The 17,584-nt window shown below is 63.4% G+C and overlaps 1 protein-coding gene across 1 annotated transcript in view; it reads right to left on the bottom strand.

Annotated features, from left to right (window-relative positions):
• Positions 1–964: 964 nt before the first annotated feature.
• The window catches only part of PALD1 (phosphatase domain containing paladin 1), a 53,038-nt gene continuing 36,418 nt past the window's right edge, over positions 965–17,584 (bottom strand). Inside the window, exons 6-20 of the mRNA XM_056113453.1 lie at positions 16,442–16,602; positions 16,276–16,351; positions 15,095–15,246; positions 14,748–14,847; positions 14,564–14,668; positions 12,820–12,915; positions 12,319–12,447; positions 11,865–11,981; positions 11,635–11,790; positions 11,242–11,424; positions 9,320–9,460; positions 9,135–9,206; positions 7,279–7,419; positions 3,409–3,564; positions 965–2,265 (exon numbers count right to left, since the gene is read on the bottom strand). Of these exons, the coding sequence (XP_055969428.1) occupies positions 2,113–2,265; positions 3,409–3,564; positions 7,279–7,419; positions 9,135–9,206; positions 9,320–9,460; positions 11,242–11,424; positions 11,635–11,790; positions 11,865–11,981; positions 12,319–12,447; positions 12,820–12,915; positions 14,564–14,668; positions 14,748–14,847; positions 15,095–15,246; positions 16,276–16,351; positions 16,442–16,602 (1,938 nt within the window). The 3' untranslated portion in view covers positions 965–2,112. The remainder of the gene's footprint in view (positions 2,266–3,408; positions 3,565–7,278; positions 7,420–9,134; positions 9,207–9,319; positions 9,461–11,241; positions 11,425–11,634; positions 11,791–11,864; positions 11,982–12,318; positions 12,448–12,819; positions 12,916–14,563; positions 14,669–14,747; positions 14,848–15,094; positions 15,247–16,275; positions 16,352–16,441; positions 16,603–17,584) is intronic.

The following is a 17,584-nucleotide window of genomic DNA, read 5'->3' as shown; positions in this document are numbered from 1 at the left end:
CCCTCATCCCTGGGTGATGACTCACACCCACACATGCCACGCACAGGCGTGCACACACTTGCAAACACATTCGTGCACCTGCGCACACGCACACGTACTGGTCTTCGCACACATACACAAAGGTGCATTTGCACAGGCATTTCTGCACACGTGCATGTGTGTTCACATACATGCCCACTCGTACACGCATGCAGGTATGCAGCCACACATATGCACACTCATGTGTCTGTGCGTGCACAGGCACTGCAGAGCGTACACGCACATTCACACACATGCATACACACAAGCACGTACTTGTGCACACATTCCTGCACCGGTGCACAGGCGCACACACACACACACATCCACAAGCACACACACATTTCATACGTTTCACATTTCATACCCACGTGTGCTACAGGCATCCACGCAGGCACACGCATACGCTCTCATGCACACGGGCACATGCCCAGCCCCGTACACACCTCTCTGTCTCTGGCTCAGAACCTCGGACCCTGCTGTTCTGAGCAGTGAGAACCCCAGAGGTTCCCGTCCCAGCCGGGGGGACTCTGGGCTCCACTGTGGCCACCTGCAGCTGACATCAGCACTGAGCCCCCCCAGAGTTGGACCCCCTATCCTGAAAGTGCTGTGGGGGGAGCCTGGGGCTGGAGCGCTCCGCTCATGCTCACCACCCCTTTCCAGGGCTCAGGGCTGTGACAGGTGGCGCCCCAGGGGTGAGAGGAGGAAGTGGGGGCTGAGGCATCCCTCGCAGACCCGGTGGCCCTGGGGCTGCCCCAAGGAACGGGGAGGGGACGCAGGTGGGGAGCGGAGCCTCTCGGTGCTCCTGACTCACCCCTTATCTGAAGCTCATCTGCTCTGCGCATCCCAGCCCACGCGGCAACTGAACCAGCGGCGGCCAGGTGCACACCACAGCGCTGTTTTAATACTCAAAAGCTCTGTACAAACACACACACACACACATGAGTCCTCACAACACCCCTGTGAGGTAGGTAGGCAAGTATTATTCTCCCACTTTTCAGATGACAATGGGACTGCGGTGACAGGACCCGCCGGGAGCCCAGCCCAGCGGAAACCCAGGACAATCAGAGTCACCAAGGCTCCCGCAGCCCGCCACCGGCCCCCACCTCGAGCTTGAGAAATGAACACTGTTTGGACATGGGAAAGTGAACATAAAACCAAGGACCAGTCCAAAAAGGTAGTGAACGGACATACAGTAGTTCTGCAAAAGAGTTCGCCCTGGATGTCAAGCATTTTCCTGGGAAGACGTGAGCTTCAGTCTCGAAACGCCCCCCCCTCCCCCCGGCCCCCACCTCCTACAAACCCTTTTATGGGGGGGTAGGGGAGAGGCACACGCAGTCACGCCACTCAGGGTCCACTCCCTGGGTGCTGGGGGAGCCCAACCCTGCCTCCTGCACTCAGCATTCCCCACCCTCTGCGGCTTCCCCAAACGTCTGACCGTGGCGCCCCCACCTGGCGCTCTGCAGAAGTGCAGCGCCCAGAGGCAACGGTGCACTCCAGGCCAGACGGGCCGCCTGCCACCCAGCAGCTCCCCCTGCTGACAGCCCCAAGGAATGCAGCTCCGGGCAGCTCAGCACCAACAGGGCCTGGGACGGCCACCCCACTCCCTCAGGGGTTCCAAGGAGGCCAGGCCAGCCGGGCGAGAGGTGCATGGCCCAGGCGCTCCCGCGGGGCCGCCTCCATCCCCGGGAGTGCCTTCCTGGCAGCACCCCGAGAGTGGGAGGGGAGCAGGAGAGGCCTGGGCGTCTGTCCCTCCTGCTGTCTGTGAGTGGGACAAGAGAGGCAAGCAATGGGCAGAGCCCCCTCGAGAGTAGCCATCCCGCCCACACCCCTTCAAGCAGGGCCCCGCTGGCAGCTCCGCAGAGAGCCAAAGGGGAGGAACTCGGGGGCCGGGGTAGCCCACTCCACACCAGGGATCTCAGGCCCCACGTGGCGGGTGGCCCGGCTGGGGCCGAGCCTGGGGTGGACAGTGGCCTTCCCAGAGGCAAGGGCGAGCGAAGAGCCCGACAGAGCGCTTTCAGGAAGGGGCTCCCAGCCCCACACACCAGGGACCATCCTGGGGCGGCCGCAGGTGGCAGGCCGGGGCGTGGGGCGCTACAGGAAGTCCCCGGCCACGCAAGACTCGGGGCTGCGTGTCTGCTCCTGCCAACGGCGGCGCAGCCGGGAGCAGGGCGGTGGCTCGGCGCTCTCCAGCTCGGGGAAGCCCAGACGGTTGAGGATCTCGTAGATGCCAGCCTTGGATGCCACCTGGGAGGAGAGCGGGGTGAGGAGGTGTCCGGTGAAGGGGGTGGGGGTCCCGGCACATCCTCCCCCGGGCGCTGCAGCCCACACAGGGGTGTCTGTGCCCCCTAACCAGGGGCGCCAGGGCACAAGGGAGCACTGCAGAGGAGCACGACCCTCCCGCTCCGGCCTCCAAGGCCAGTATGGAGGGTCGGGACAACGGCTGGTGGCCATGATCTTGGTGATGTGCAGGGCGGGACCCGTGTGCATCTCCGTTGGCCCAGCCGGCCACCAGCCTCCTCTGGACAGCAGGTCCCTCGGACACGCAGGGCTGAGTCCACGCCGCAGCTCCCCACTCCCTGGCAGCCCCCAGGCCCACTGCTCGGGCTTCTCCTCTCTGAGCAGAGCTGCTCCACCGGAGGGGCAGAGCGGATGGCCACTGCCCCCACGCAGCCCCCGTGTCACCGAGGACCCTGTGAAGGCGCGTCTGCGGCAGAGCACACACTCAGCCCTGCCCTGACCATCGCCCCGGCTCCCTGGGGTCACTGCCGCCCGCCAACTGCCCCTGGGCGCTAATTCCAGCCCGGACTTGGGAGTGGACAGCCAGCAGTGGGTGGGCAGAGGGTAATTACAGGCCACCTCGCTGGCCGCTTGGTGACCTAGAGGCCTCAGCTCCCCCAGACCAGGGGGCTGCATGAGGCAGGTGCCATCCCAGAAGTCAACTCTCTGCCCTGCCCCCAAGAAGGAACCCACCCCCCAGCTCAGTCCCTGCCCCCTGCTTGGTCAGGGCCCCTCGGGGGTCCCACCCAACCGCTGAGGGCGCCCAGGGCTCCAGCCTTCTGAACATGGGGCCCGCGGTTTAGGTGGGTGGATGGGTCACCAGTGTGTCCATGCTCAGGGTTGGGCCACCGTCCCCACGGCCCCCTGGAAGGCCCCAGGGAGGGCTGGACACAGCAGTGACCACGAACTGCCCCATCTGAGCTTCAGGGTATGTGCAGTGGGGGTCTACGTGGCTCACACCCTCTCGTGTCCATTTGTCCTGCAGTGGTCAGCCCTGCAGGACAGTCTGGCACGAGCGTACCGAGACAGACAGACGCGACCCGGTGCCCAGAGGCCCCCCGCCACCGCATGAGCCAGCGCTGCCCGCTCGGGGCACGGTCACCCCCTCACCTCCCGCATCCAGGTGCTGAAGGACCGCGCCCAGCTGCCGGCCTTCTCCAGGTGCAGGTAGGCGTTGACGAGCACCAGGTAGATGTAGCGCTCCAGGAACTGCAGGCTACGCAGGCGCAGGCGCTGGGCCTCCTGCTCGCCACGGGCCGCCTTGGCCTGCAAGGGACGGGCGGCGTCAGTCTCGTGACTCGAGGCCACACTCACCCCGTCCCCGTGACACACGGCTCACCCCTCGTCCTGTGACACGCAGCTCGAACTCACCGTCCCTGAGACACACAGCTCACACCCACCCAGTCCCTGTAATACACGGCTCACGTTCACACATGCACACACACACACACACACACACACACTCCCGCACAAATGCATGAGCACCTACACTGTCCACCACACACATGAACACACCCCTTATTATACATGCATTCACACACACCCATATGCACACACACGTGCAATCTATCCCCACACACATAGACACACATGCACGTGTTCACACACACACACACTCCCTGGCACTCACACACAGACATACACCCAAACACACACATGTACACACACACATGCACACATGTACACTCACACACATGCAGTCACATACATATGAACACGCTTACATCACACGCACACAAGTACACTCACATACACATGTGAACTCACACATGCATTTATGTACAATTGCACACACACATGAACTCACACATGCACACTCGCTGCAGGCATTAGGACAGCGCCCCCCACCCCCCGCACTGTATGTGACCCCTGAGCTCAGAGCCATGCGTAAACCCTGAGCACCACCAGGTTTGGGCCCAACACCAAAAACAAGTCTAAAAAAGAAAGAATTACGTTTAGAAATCAGGCGGCGGGCCAGAAGGGAGACAACCTAAAAGCAGCTCTGGCCAGTGCCCCGCCTGCCTGTCCCTGAGGACAGCTACTCTCCACAGCTCTGCCGGGGCACTGCCCGCCCCTGCGTCTGCCCCCATGCCGTCCACATCCTGGCCCACGTTCCTTGGCTGGGAGGGAGGGAGGGAGGGACCGCGCAGACACGCAGCCTCCTGGGCCTGCCCGCGGGGATTCCGGGTGCTGGAGCTGAGCTGGCCGGGAAGCGCAGGCTGCGGTCACACCTGGCACTCAGGAAGGTTCCGGGCTGCTTCCCGACAGCGGCCTGGAGCAGGCCCTGGGGGGAGCTGCTTTCCGGGCCTGGCACTCCGGGCTGTCATTAGCCGCGGTCCAGCCAGACACGCGTCCTCAACCACAGGGCCTGAGCCCCGGAATAGAAGGGTCCAAGAAGGTGACCGGGTGACAGTCCTGGAGCAGTGCTGCCCACTGTGGGGTCCGGAGCCACAGCAGCCATGTGCCCCGGGGACCCCAGCCCGGTGGCCGCTTCCATGTGGATTCTAACACACTCCCCCACCGCAGAGACCTGCCGAGACCACAGAGCAGCTGCATGTGCCCCGAGATGCCAGTGATGCCCCCTCCCAAGCCCGCGCTGGCCTCTGCACAGCGCAGAGGGCCAGAGGGCTCACCTGGAGAGCCGGGGACAGCACAGGCCCAGGGACACGGACCCCACGTGGGCAAAGGAGGAATCAGGCAAGCAAGGCCCACATCCACGCAGGCCACCCAGGGCCAGCACCAAGCCAGGCCCACGACCAGTGCTCCCGGCACGAGCAGGCCCCGGCCCTACACCACCCCTCAAGGAGGGATGTACCCTAGCCAAGTCTCAGCTCACTGGGCTTGCAAAGGAATCATATTTGGTTCATGCTTTCAACCTGAAAAAGCAAAAAAATGGGGGCCGGAGCGACAGTACAGCATTTGCCTTGCACAAGGCCAACCCGGGTTCAATCCCTGACATCCCATATGGTCTCCTGAGCACCGCCAGGAGTGATTCCTGAGTGCAGAGCCAGGACTAACCCTGAGTATCACTGGGTGTGACAAGAAAAAATAAAAGAAAAAGAAAAATTGTAAATTAAAAAAAAAAATGAAAACATTATAGGCTGGGTTCTGTCCATGCCATGGCCGCTGTGCTGCCCCCTCCCAAGCCTGCGCTGGCCTCTGCACAGCGCAGAGAGCCAGAGGGCTCACCCCTGAGCTGTGGCAATGCTGTTCAGAGCTTACTCCTAGCTCTGCACTCAGGAATCCCTCCTGGTAGCACTTGAGGGACCCTATGAGGTGCCAGGGATTGAACCCGGTCTGCTGCATGCAAGGCGAGTGCCCTCCTGGCTGTGCTCTCACTCTGACCCACCCGCATCACTCTGCCCACAGGGGACCATCCCTTCTGCAGGGCAGAAGACGGAGTGGAGGGTGATGCCTGGAATAACAGGAATGGCTGCCGCTGGTGAGGAAAAACCAGTATTCCCCCCCCCACATCACCACCACCACCACCACCACCCACCAACTCTGGATTCAGCCCCAGCATGGCAAGGCCCAGCTCTCTGGAGTCCACCGATCCCGCCCAGTGCCCTCCCTCAGGGCGAGCACCCTACCCGAGGCCAGGGTCAGAGTGCAGGGATGGGAAACTGCATCCCAGAGTGGCTTCTCCGGGAAGGTGGACACGGGGAAGAACCGAGCTTCTATTCCACCCTCCAACCGCTCCTTTGGCCGGGGTGCTGGGGTAGCCTGGGTGTGCCCCGTGCTGCCATTCTCCGCACCGTCGAGGAGTTTAGGGGGCACAGGAGCCCAAGCTCAGGGTGGTTGGCACCTGGGTCCCCTTGGAGTTTGGCTCATGTTCAGCTCAATGGGGCCACCTGGTGGCCATGTTTGGGAACGACAATGACTGTTGGCTTTCTGGGACCCAAGGGGGAACGGGATTCCCACCCTCCCCCCACACACACACTGCAGAGCTGAGCACCATCCTGGCACCCACAACCCAACGGCACCCAGAACAAACACACCAGTCTCCCTCCCCTCTGCCGGTGACTCCGGAGCACCTTCACTGCTGGAGGCAGCCCCTCCCACTGGGCACCCCTCGCTCTGACCCCCACCCCCATATCCAAACTGACTGGCCTGCTCTATGCACCGGCCCCTCCGTGAAATCTCACCGCGGCATCACTCTCTGTTCGGGGCTTTTGTTTGTTTCTGAGTCACACCCGGCAACGCTGCTCAGAGCTTACTCCTAGCTCTGCACTCAGGAATCCCTCCTGGTAGCGCTTGAGGGACCCTATGGGGTGCCAGGGATTGAACCCGGTCTGCTGCATGTGAGGCGAGTGCCCTCCTGGCTGTGCTCTCACTCTGGCCCACCCGCATCACTCTGCCCACCGGGGACCTCCCCTACTGCAGGGCAGACGACGGAGTGGAGGGTGGTGCCTGGAATAACAGGAACGGCCGCCGCTGGTGAGGAACCAGCAGGTGTGGAAGGAGGTGACCGCGGGGCCTCTGACCGCGGGGCCTCTGCCGGGGATGCTCTGAGGCAGGTCTTGGCAACCCTTTTGGACCAAGTGGGACTCGGCTCACTGCTGCCCTCTGGTGGCAGCCCGCCAGAGCACAGCGCCCGGGATCCAGGGTACCGGAAGATAACGGGGTCAGGGCTCAGAGAAGCACTTTCTGCCAAACTCTTTACCACCTTACCCAAGCCACATCTGGAAGGTTCTAAATTGCTGCCTTCCAAATCTGACCTGCCTCCAGCAAAGGCCCCTATGCTCTGCCCCGGCTGAGTCTGACTCCAGCAGAGGCCCCAGCGCTACTGAGGGGCAACCCCCCCCCCAAAATCCTGAGCACCGCTTGGCATTTTCCAATCAGGCCCAGCCCAGGGCTCGCTCGGCGCAGCCCCCCCCCACCTGCCCCAGCGCAGAGGGGCCAGGACTGGGCGCGGCTCTCAGGCGGCTGTCCGACCCACCCCATGACACGCAGCAGACCCCCGCTCCGTCCGGGGCACACCTGGCGGTAGGAGCAGATGATAATCTCCCGCAGGTGGTAGTGCATCGGCGTCATAGTCTCGCTGACCGTGTCCAGCGCTGCGTCCACCTCCCGCTTCACACGGTGACCGTCGGGGAGCAGCTGGACCACCTTCATCACCACCTGGAGATGAGAAGTGTCAGGGAGGCCCCCAGCCCCAGGCCGGGCTCAGCTGAGGGTTGTGGGGGATGGCTGGGGGGGGCTGGGCACCTCGGAGCTTATTGTCTGAAGTGTCAAACCCTGGTCGGGTCCCTGCAGGATGGGCTGTGCGGTATGACCGGGCCCCCGGTGGGCTCTCCTGCTCCCCGCCCCCACAGCCCCCAGACTCCGGCTGCATCTCCTGCCTCCCCCTGCAACCCCCAGACACAGCCCCTGTGACAGCAGCCCAGCTGATGGGAGCCCCTTTGCTTCTGGGGAAACTGAGGCCCATGACAGGCAGCACACTCCGGCCCAGCCACCTCTCCCCTTGCTCCGAGGCTCCTCCCCAGATCAGCGTGCACAGCGGCCTGCATCCTCCACTCCTTCTCCTCCTGGTACCCCCAGGTGGGGCCTACGGATGGCTGTGTGGTCCCGGGACCTCTACCTCTTCATAGAGACTGAGCACCGGGGTCAGGACGGGGGAAGCCCAAAGCCCTGAGTTGGGGCCCCAGTGCCATATGACCCCCCCAACTCTGTAGGGTGTGTCCCTGGTGAACCCCGGCCTTTCATGGCCCCAGGAGCACTGCATGGGGGAGTCCGAGCACCTGGAGCCCAGGAAAGGGCCTAGGAGCCCCCCATCAAGGGCCGATGTGCTCCCCGGCCTGTCCGGCACCTGGTTCTGCCCTGCACGGTCCTCTCAGAGCCAGGGACCACGGCCCCTCCTCACCCCCCACCCCTGACCCTTGAATGTGGAAACCCTGGGACCAACCACGCGCCATATGGACCCCCGAGTGCCAATGGATGCGTCCTCGTGGCAACAAAATTCCTACAACTCACAGCAGAAATCAAAGGGGGCCAAGAACCTTACAGACATTTCTCCAAAGAATATACGGTGAGATCCCACTAAAATGGAAGGAAGAAAGGAAAGAGGGAGCGCGGGATGAGCAAAGGAAGGCAGAAAGAAGGGAGGGAGAGAGGGAGGGAGGGAGGGAGGAGGGAGGGAGGGAGGAAGGGAGGGAGTGAAGGAAGGAAGGAAGGAAAGAAGGAAGGAAGGAAGGGGAGGGAAGGAGGGAGGGAGGGAGGGAGGGAGGGAGGAGAGAAGGGAGGGGAGGAGGAAAAGGGGGGTTAGTTGCCACGTGCTCCGTCCTCCATCGGACTATGAGCCGTTGCGGGCAAGAGCCTGGTGTCCTTCAGTATTCTGACCAAGGATGACCCGGAAGAAAAATCCACCCACCACTTTTGTTGGCCCAAGTGAACGATCCTGACAGAGAACCGGGCAGGGACCGTGGTGCCCTCTGCTCCCCCCACCCCCCCGCCCTCCCGGGCCCGCAGAGGAGCCCCTCCCCCTCCAGAGAGGCCGACCAGCCCTCCTTGCCCCCAAACAAAGCAAGCAGCTGCCCGGGGGGCCCTGAGCTAAAGTGGGTGCGGGGTCGGGGGGAGCAGGGCCCGGCATCAAGGTCACCCACCACTGTTGGGTCCCACAGGGCCACGGCCCACTTTCCCAGATGAGGGGAAGGCCTGTGGTCTCCCGGGGGCACAGCAGGACAGGGAGGAGCATGCGGCCTCCCACCCGCGGGACCCTCTGCAGGTGCCCACCCGTGCTGGCGTGTCTGTGACTAGACAGGGCACCTGGGAGAGCTCCGGAGGCCCCAGCCCCACGGGCAGGGCCCCCTCCCTCCCGCCGGCCCTCAGCTGCTCACCTCAAACTCGCCCTTGGTGAACTTGGCGTCGGGCACGCTCACCAGCTCCTCCTCGTCCACCTCGGGGAAGCCCTGGGGAGGACAGTGGCTGGGTGGGAGCACCCGGGAGCCACTCGGGGTGCCAGGGCTGACGGGGGGCACCAGCCCCGCCCTCCCACACCCCCCCGTGGTGCCTGCCCGCATACCTGCATGTGCCACAAGGCCAGCACGGCCAGCACCATGGCTGTGGTGGTCCTGCCCCGGCCGCTGAGGCAGCTGAACACGAAGCCCGTGCCCGGCTCCTTGGCAAGGGCGGCCCGCAGCGCCTCCAGCAGGCGGTCGAAGTCCTGGGGGCCGGTGGACGGGAGGGGCTTGGCGCGGGCCTCCAGACGGGGGGCCAGACCCACACACCCCTCTGAGCACGGACACGGGACCACACGCTCAGATGCACGCATGCACACTCGCACATGTGTCTACATGTGTGCAAACACGCATGCATTCATACACACATGCACAAACTCACAGCACGTGTGTGCATACACACATGCACACGCCTGCACGTGTGTCTATACTTGTGTACACATTCAGCATACACATGCATGCACACTTGCACACGCGTCACGCGTGTCTACACGTGTGTACATACACTTGCATGCAAACACATGCAAGCACACGTCCGCCGGCGCCTCACGGTGCCGTCCATCAGGCGTGGCTTGCGCCCCTGTCCACACCCCACATACTCTCCCCCGGTGCTGCCCCTCATCTGCTCTGAACCCAGCCCAGGGTCCAGCCTGAGGGGGGAGGCACCACCTCGGACGCTCGCTGCAACACAGGGCTCCAGCCCACCCACGGCAACTGAGACTCACAGACCCCGACACCCGCTGCCCAGGGCCCCGTCAGCCAGAAACCCACAGACACCCACAATCATACACACCACACGCTCAGCACACACCCCAGACACACCTCAGACACACTTCAGACACATTACCACACACACAAACCAGACACACCACCACACACACCCCAGACAAACCATCACACAACACCACACACACACCCCAGATACATCACCACACATACACACACACACGACACACCACCATACACACCTCAGACCACTACCACAAACACAAACCACACACACACACACACACATACACCCCAGGTACACCACAGACAAACCGCCACACACACTACTATACACACACCTTACCACATTACCACACACACAAACCAGACACACCACCACATACATACACCCTACACACACCAGCACACACATACCTCAGACTACTACCACACACAAACTGGACACACACATACACATACCCAATACACCAGAGCCAAACCACCACACACACCACCACACACACCAGAAACTACCACACAAACTAAACATACCACCACACACACACCCCCCATACACCCTAGACAAACCACCACAAACCACCACACACACACCTCAGACACACTACCACACACACAAACCACACACCCCAGACACACCACCACACATATATCCCACACACACTACCACACACGAACCAGACACACACACACCCCAGACACACACCCCCAGACACTACCACACCCACACACCTCCGACAGAGCACCACACATACCCTCTAGACACACACACCCCAAACACTACCACACACACACCCCAGACACACCACAGACACACCCCAGACACATCATCATACACACATAACCCCTATATCCCTCACACACAACCCCCAACACTCCCCACACACACCCCTCACACACACACACCTCAGATACACACACACAGCCTCAAACACACACCACCACCACCAGCACCACAGTCGCATCCACGTACTCTCTGGCCACCCGCAAAGATGACACTGCAGACCCACACGTGCACACCAGCACCCTCAGGTTCACATAAACTCCACACACCCCATCACTCCCCCAAAGACACCCTCCACTCTCCCCCAAGGGTACATGGCACCGACCCTAGGCGTGCCCACGCCCCAGACATGGCCACCTCATGAGCACATGCAGTGAACACGCCTGCTGGGGCGAGAGGGACCCAGCAGAAGGAAACTCGGGTCTGGAGGAGGTGTCCTCCCCCTGAAAGGCCGTGCCCCACCCTGGGCCCCCTCACCTCCTCGCGGGGGGCACACAAGTCCGGCAGGGGCACGCGGTGGTAGGTGAGGCCGGGGCAGGTCGCCCGGAGCTGGCTGAAGGCCTCCTGCGTGGTGAGGCACGTCTGGAACTTGGGGGTGCGTGGGCCCTGCGCCCCCGAGGGGGGCACACTCAGGTGTGCCTTCAGCTGGGTCTCCAGGTTCTGGGAAGTGAGAGGGGGGCAGACAGGACAGGCGTGAGGCAGAGCAGAGCCCAGCCCCCGGCTGTGTGTGTGTGTGTGTGTGTGTGTGTGTGTGTGTGTAGGGGGGTGTCAGCACCTCCCGCAGCCCCTCCGTGGGCCCCAGTGCTCTGTGTGTGCAGAGAGGAAGGGCCAGGAAGGCGACCAGGAAGGAAGGCCGGGGAGGGGGCTCACCTCCAGCTGGTCAGGGGCCAGGGCGGGCCCAGGCCAGGGCAGGCTGTGGGGGTGCCCGTCACACTCGAGCACCGGCTCCTCCCTCAGGTTCACCCACACCACCTGCGGCAGCTTCCGCTTGGAGTCCGTCAGGTAGGCCAGGATGCGGGCCAGGGCCTGGGGGCGGGGGACGGTCAGCGGGGGCTCACTCCCCCACCGCCCCCAGGGACCCAGGCCTTCCGGGCCATCACCTTGGTGCTGGGCTGGGCGGTGCCGTAGATGGGCATGCGGGGGACCCGCCGGAAGTTGGCCACGTCCATCTCTCGGAGGGTGCCCAGAGCGTCTGGGGAGATGAGGTCGTCCGGCCCCTGCGGGGAGAGTGGCGAGGAGAATGACAGACAGCCCTGGGGTCTGTGGCCGGCCCACGGGCATCCCACGTCGCGCTCACACGGGCTGGAGCCCGGCTGCCGTGAGCTGACCACCACGATGAGACCCGGCAGCAGAGACACGGGTACCACCTGTCCTGGCAACCCCAGGAGCAGGCTCAGGCTGGTGGCCACGGCAGCAATCACTTCCCAGGGGTCACAAGTGACCCCACCCCGCTGGCAGGCTGGCCGGTACCCACAGCCCACACCCCCCTTTGCTTCCCGGAGGTGCCGGGGCACGAACCCAGCCCCGAGCCTGCCCACACCCACACCCACTCACCAGGGCGCCCTGGGCAATGAGGTCCTGGGGGGCTGGGGGCGTGGCCGGGCTCAGCGTCACAGGCAGGCGGTACAGCTCGGGGTGGGCACACAGCCAGCGGCTGAAACTGAGGGCAAAGGCCAACGGGTACTGGGGCCCGAGGCAGAGAGAGACGGGGTGAGGACACAGCACCATCCCTGAGCCCCCGCTGTCCCCGCAGGCCCATCCTGGTCTGGGGAGAGGAGATGAGGCACGACGCCCCGTCCAGGGCTCAGAGAAGGGGGCCCCGGGGAGAGGGCTGGGCGCAGACGTGCTCTGAGGGGCTCGGGACCCCCATTCTCTCTGAGAACCATCGGCGCCCCTCCCAGCCTCTGTCTGGAACTAACACCCCCCATCCCCGCTGCTCCGGGGGCATCTGTACAGGGTCCCCCGTGCCAGCCACTGGTGGGGAACATCTCGGGGTCCCCAGGGGAGGAGGAGGAGGAGGTGCCTGGCTCGGCCCGGCCCAGCCCCCAGCCCCACCTGCTCATGGAGGTAATAGTTAAACAGGATCAGGTAGAGATATCGCTCCAGGCTCCACAGCGCCCTCTGCCGGACTCCGGGCTGCCCGCTGCCCCCCTGCAAGGACCGGCAGTGAGAGGGGGCGAGGCGGGGCGGGACGGGGAATGGGGGAGGGGGAGGAAGAGGACTCAGACTAGCTGCGCCCCTCCCCAGCACCGCCCCACATGGGTGCTGGCTGTGGCTAAGCCTGGGTGCAGGGGCGATGCGTGCCGGTGGGGGGGGGGGGCAGGCACTGGCATCTGGATGCAGAGAATCCGCCCTCAGCCCCGCCCGCTCTGCAGAGCCCAGATGTGGTCAGAGCTGGAAGCCTGGAGGGAGGTGAGGTGATGTCTGTCCCGTCTGTCCTCGCAAAGGGCGAGTGTAGACACACACCCCCCTCGATGGAGCCCGGAGCCCAGAGCCAGCTGGGCCCCCTTGCGTGCAGGCTTTGCTCGAGGAGGCCTGGGCTTCATCCCTGGCACAGTGAAGGCCCCTGAGCACTGCAGGCAGCCGGCCCCAAGCCCTCATGCAGGAGTAGCCCCTGAACAGCACAGGGAAAAGTCCCCACAAGGAAACAGGAAGGTCCCCAGAACAGTGCTCCAGGCTGCTCCTGTGGCCCCTTCTTCCCAGGCAGGAGGGGGGTCTGAGCAATGAATGAAGGGCTGCCAGGGGCCACGTGGCTGGCAGCAAACACACAGCAACCGAGGGCTCGGGTGTCAGACGGGTGCCCGAGGCTCAGGGCAGTTGGCTCCACCCTTGGACCTGGGCTCCCTGCCAATTTACTGCCCTCTGCCAGGCAAGAGAGTGAGGGGCCGAGAGAAAGACCACGGGCACCTCTGCTAAATCCAAGCTTCTCTCCAGGAGTCCTGGACAGGAGGCAGCCCACCTTCTCTCTGAGAGACCAGCTGGCCAACACTCTGACTTGAAAGACTTTACTGCAAGGTCCAACCGCAGCGACAGCACAACAGCCGCCCTGCATGGAGCTGACCCGGGTTCAATCCCTGGCACCAGCAGGAGTAAGCCCTGAGCACTACTGGGCATGGCCCAAAAATAGCACTGGAGCACTGTCCTCCCATTGTTCATCGATTTGCTCGAGCGGGCCCAGTAGCGTCTCCATCGTGAGACTTTGCTGTTACTGTGTCTGGCATATCGAATACGCCATGGGGAGCTTGCCGGGGTTCTGCCGTGCGGGCGAGATACTCTCGATAGCTTGCCGGGCTCTCCGAGAGGGGCGGAGGAATCGAACCCGGGTCAGCCGAATGCAAGGCAAACGCCCTACCCGCTGGTCCAAAACTACATCAAGCAAAGGAAAGACATTCTTTACGTGCTAAAGAAGAAAAGGGCTCTGTGGGTTTAGAGTCTCTGCATGCAAGCACGGGTGCAAAGACGCCCTCTGCCCAGGGCGTGGGGACAGGCTGGCCGGAAGCCCAGCCCTTTGGCTTCCCCAAAGCAACCTCAAGGGTGTTAGTAGCGAGAAGAGCTCAAAAGCAGTCCAGGAAGCTCCGCCACGTGGAGACCCTAACCCCACCCCTGACAGCCCCTCCCTCCACCCCGTTTACCCTGCATCTTCGTGGACCAGCCAAAGAAAGCAAATGTCCGTTCCTTCCCTGTCCACCCTTCCAAAGGCCCAGCTCCTCGCTCCCCTTCCCCCAACTGGCTCCGCCCCGGGGAGAAGAAAGCAGAAGCAGGAGCAGGACCCCCCGGGGGGCCACACGCCCCCTCTCACCAGCACTGGGCTCCCCAGCCGGCCGCCCTCCGGCACCCTCGGGGTCTCCAGGACGACGTCCCTGAGGTCCTGCAGCTCCGCACAGGCAGCCACGGCTCTGTCCACCTACGGCGGGGAGAGGCAGGGTCAGGGGAGCGGCGGAGGCCACCGTGGAGGGGCCACCCCTGAGCCCGGGCCCACTCACCTCCTCCACCATCCTCCTTCCCTGGGGCACCATGTGCATGAAGTCCTGAATCACCTGCAACCGCTCCACGGGCAGCGGTTTGACCTGCGTGGCCACCGCCCTGACGGGAAGGGTCAGCAGTGTTCCCCAAGGCCCCAGGCACCGGGTCCCCCCGCCCCCCCGGCCCCGCCAGCCTCGCGGCTCTGAGAGGCACAGAGGCAAGGCTTCTCCTCCATAGCAGGCTGGGGAGGCAGCAGCCGGTCACCCATGAGGACAACCGAGGCCCGGGGAGGCCCGAGACCCCCTTCAGGTCCCCACCCCCATCCGGGCAGCCCGCCCCGCTCAGGCACTGGGTCCCGGCCACTCACTCAGGCCTGGAGGCTGTCCCTGTGTGGTGAGACAGGATGAGGGTGCCCAGGATCATGCCCAGGTTGGTCCTGCCCACGCCCGTCTGGCAGCTAAAGAGGAGAGCAGGGGGCGGGCCGTGGGCGTCCCGGAGCGGCAGCAGGCTGGGGGTCTCCTGAGGGAAACACAGGCATCATCAGCTGCGGCCCGCGGGGGCCCTGGCCGCCCCACCAGCCGCAGAGACGGGCCTGGGGGCGGGGGGACGGAGCAGCAGGATTGCCCGGCGAGGCTTCCCAAAAGCTAAGTGGGGTTGACCCCCGGCATCCCAGAGGGCCCCTGGAGCCCCACCAGGGCTGAGTGCAGGGTGGGAGGGAGGGGGAGGGGACACAGGCCCTGCTCTCCTGAGGTGTGGGAAAGTGAGAATGGCCCTGGCTCCCAGTGAGGTGCAAAGGCGAACTCCCCTCCGCCCCCCAGTCTGCGAAGGAGCAGCTGGGTGGCCCCAGTCAGAGGCTCCACCCCGGGAGAGATCAAGCCCTGAAGTCTCCATGGCAGGCCACTCCTGTCTCAGGCGGCCAGTGCTGAACTGTCACACAGGGCCCACACACTCTCACACACTCGCACCACACACACACGCACACTCACTCACACTCACTCACACTCACTCACACACATACACACACACACACTCACATGCACCACTCACACACATACACACACACCCACACACTCACATGCACCACTCACACACATACCCACTCACACTCACACACACACATTCACTCACCACACACATACTCACACACATACACACACACACTCACATACGCACATACTCACACACACACTCACACACAAACACTCACACACTCACACACACCCACACTCACACACACTCACACACACACTCACACATTCACTCACCACACACATACTACACACCACACACAAGCTCACACTCAAACACACATTCACACACCACGCACACTCACCACACATACTCACTCTCACACACATACACACACGTGCACACCACCTACACGTATACACATATCTACATATACACATGCACATACACACAAGGCCCCTTTACTGTAACTCAGTAAAGGCCCTCAGAGAAAGCCAAAGACCACCCCCCCTTCCCCGTCCCTCCTGCCCACAGAGTGCAGACACAGTCCAGCCCTGCGGACAGCTGTCCCCCACTCACCCGGAGGACACTGACAAACGCATCAAACTGGGCCTCCAGGGGGGCCCCCTGCTCGGGCAGGGGCAGGCGGTGGTACCTGCAGGTGAGGGGAGGGAGGAGCCCATGAGGCCGGCACCCACCGATCCCCAGGAAAACCCCTCCCAAGCGGCAGGGGGCCGGGCAGTACCTGCAGGCGGGCTGCAGGAAGAGCGGCCGCTGGAACACCTCCCCGGTCACCAGCACATCGTCCTCGCCCCGGATGGTCACCTCGTGCGGCTCCCCGCGCAGGTCGTCGGGGTTGTGGTACACATGGTACGTGTTCTCACTCAGCTGGGCAAAGTCGTGGATCTGCAGGGAGGGGTGTGGTCAGGGCCACGAGGCTGCTTCTGGCTGAGTGCTGGCCGCCGGGCCTCTCTTCCTCCAGGTGGCCACACAGCCGCCATGCATGGGCCACTGTCTCCAGACGGCCACACAGTGACCACAGACGGGCCAGTCTGCCTCCAGGTGACACACAGTGACCACGGATGGGCCAGTCTGCCTCCAGGTGACACACAGTGACCACGGATGGGCCACTCTGCTTCCAGGTGGCCACACAGTGACCACAGACGGGCCTCTCTGTCTCCAGGCGGCCACAGAGACCATGGACGGGCCTCTCTGCCTTTAGCAGGCCACGTAACTACAAGCAGCACGGCCAATGCCCCGGGTCCCAAAGGGGGGGCAGCCACTGGTGCAGGCGCCCTCCTAGCACGGCCCGAGCGGCTCACACTGGGGCTGCCACGCAGCAGGCAGTGAGGCTTGCTCAGCTGGGACTTTGTGGGGAGAAGAGAGCAGCAGGCTGGCCTCCGCTCCCACCCATGGGAGTCCGGGGGCACCCACATGAAATTTACAGTTTCCTGCTGCGTCTGCACCCCCAGCCCACGAGGAGCCTTCACCTTGCGGAAGAGGAAGAGAGGAGTTTCAGAACAGCCCCCCTGGGGCTGGGCCTCGTCGGCCTCTGCGACTCTCTCACCCCGCCAGGCCCCTTTCTTCAATTCCCGATTCGCTGCCTAATTTCGCAGGCCTGCGGCCACGTCTGTCGGCCCCAACGTGGGCTGCAGATGTTACATGAAGTTATTTTTGTTGGTTGTTTTTTCCAGTGATGCCAACTGAGAAATAGGGGTGTGATGGATATGCAGTGAGATGCAGTAAGAATGCAAGGGAAGAGGGAAAAAAACAGAGGGGGACAGAGGGTGCCAACAGCGGGCACAGGAAGTCCTTCCACTGGCCGCCGGAAACTTCCCCTGCACTCAGACATGGGCCCAAGCAGGATGGAAAAGGAAGAGGGCAGAGG

Source organism: Sorex fumeus, unplaced genomic scaffold (assembly GCF_029834395.1).
Source record: "Sorex fumeus unplaced genomic scaffold, SorFum_2.1 ptg000020l, whole genome shotgun sequence".
NCBI classification, from domain to species: Eukaryota; Metazoa; Chordata; class Mammalia; order Eulipotyphla; family Soricidae; genus Sorex; species Sorex fumeus.
Note: the sequence above shows the minus strand (reverse complement) of the source record. Positions and strands in the feature narration are given on the sequence as shown.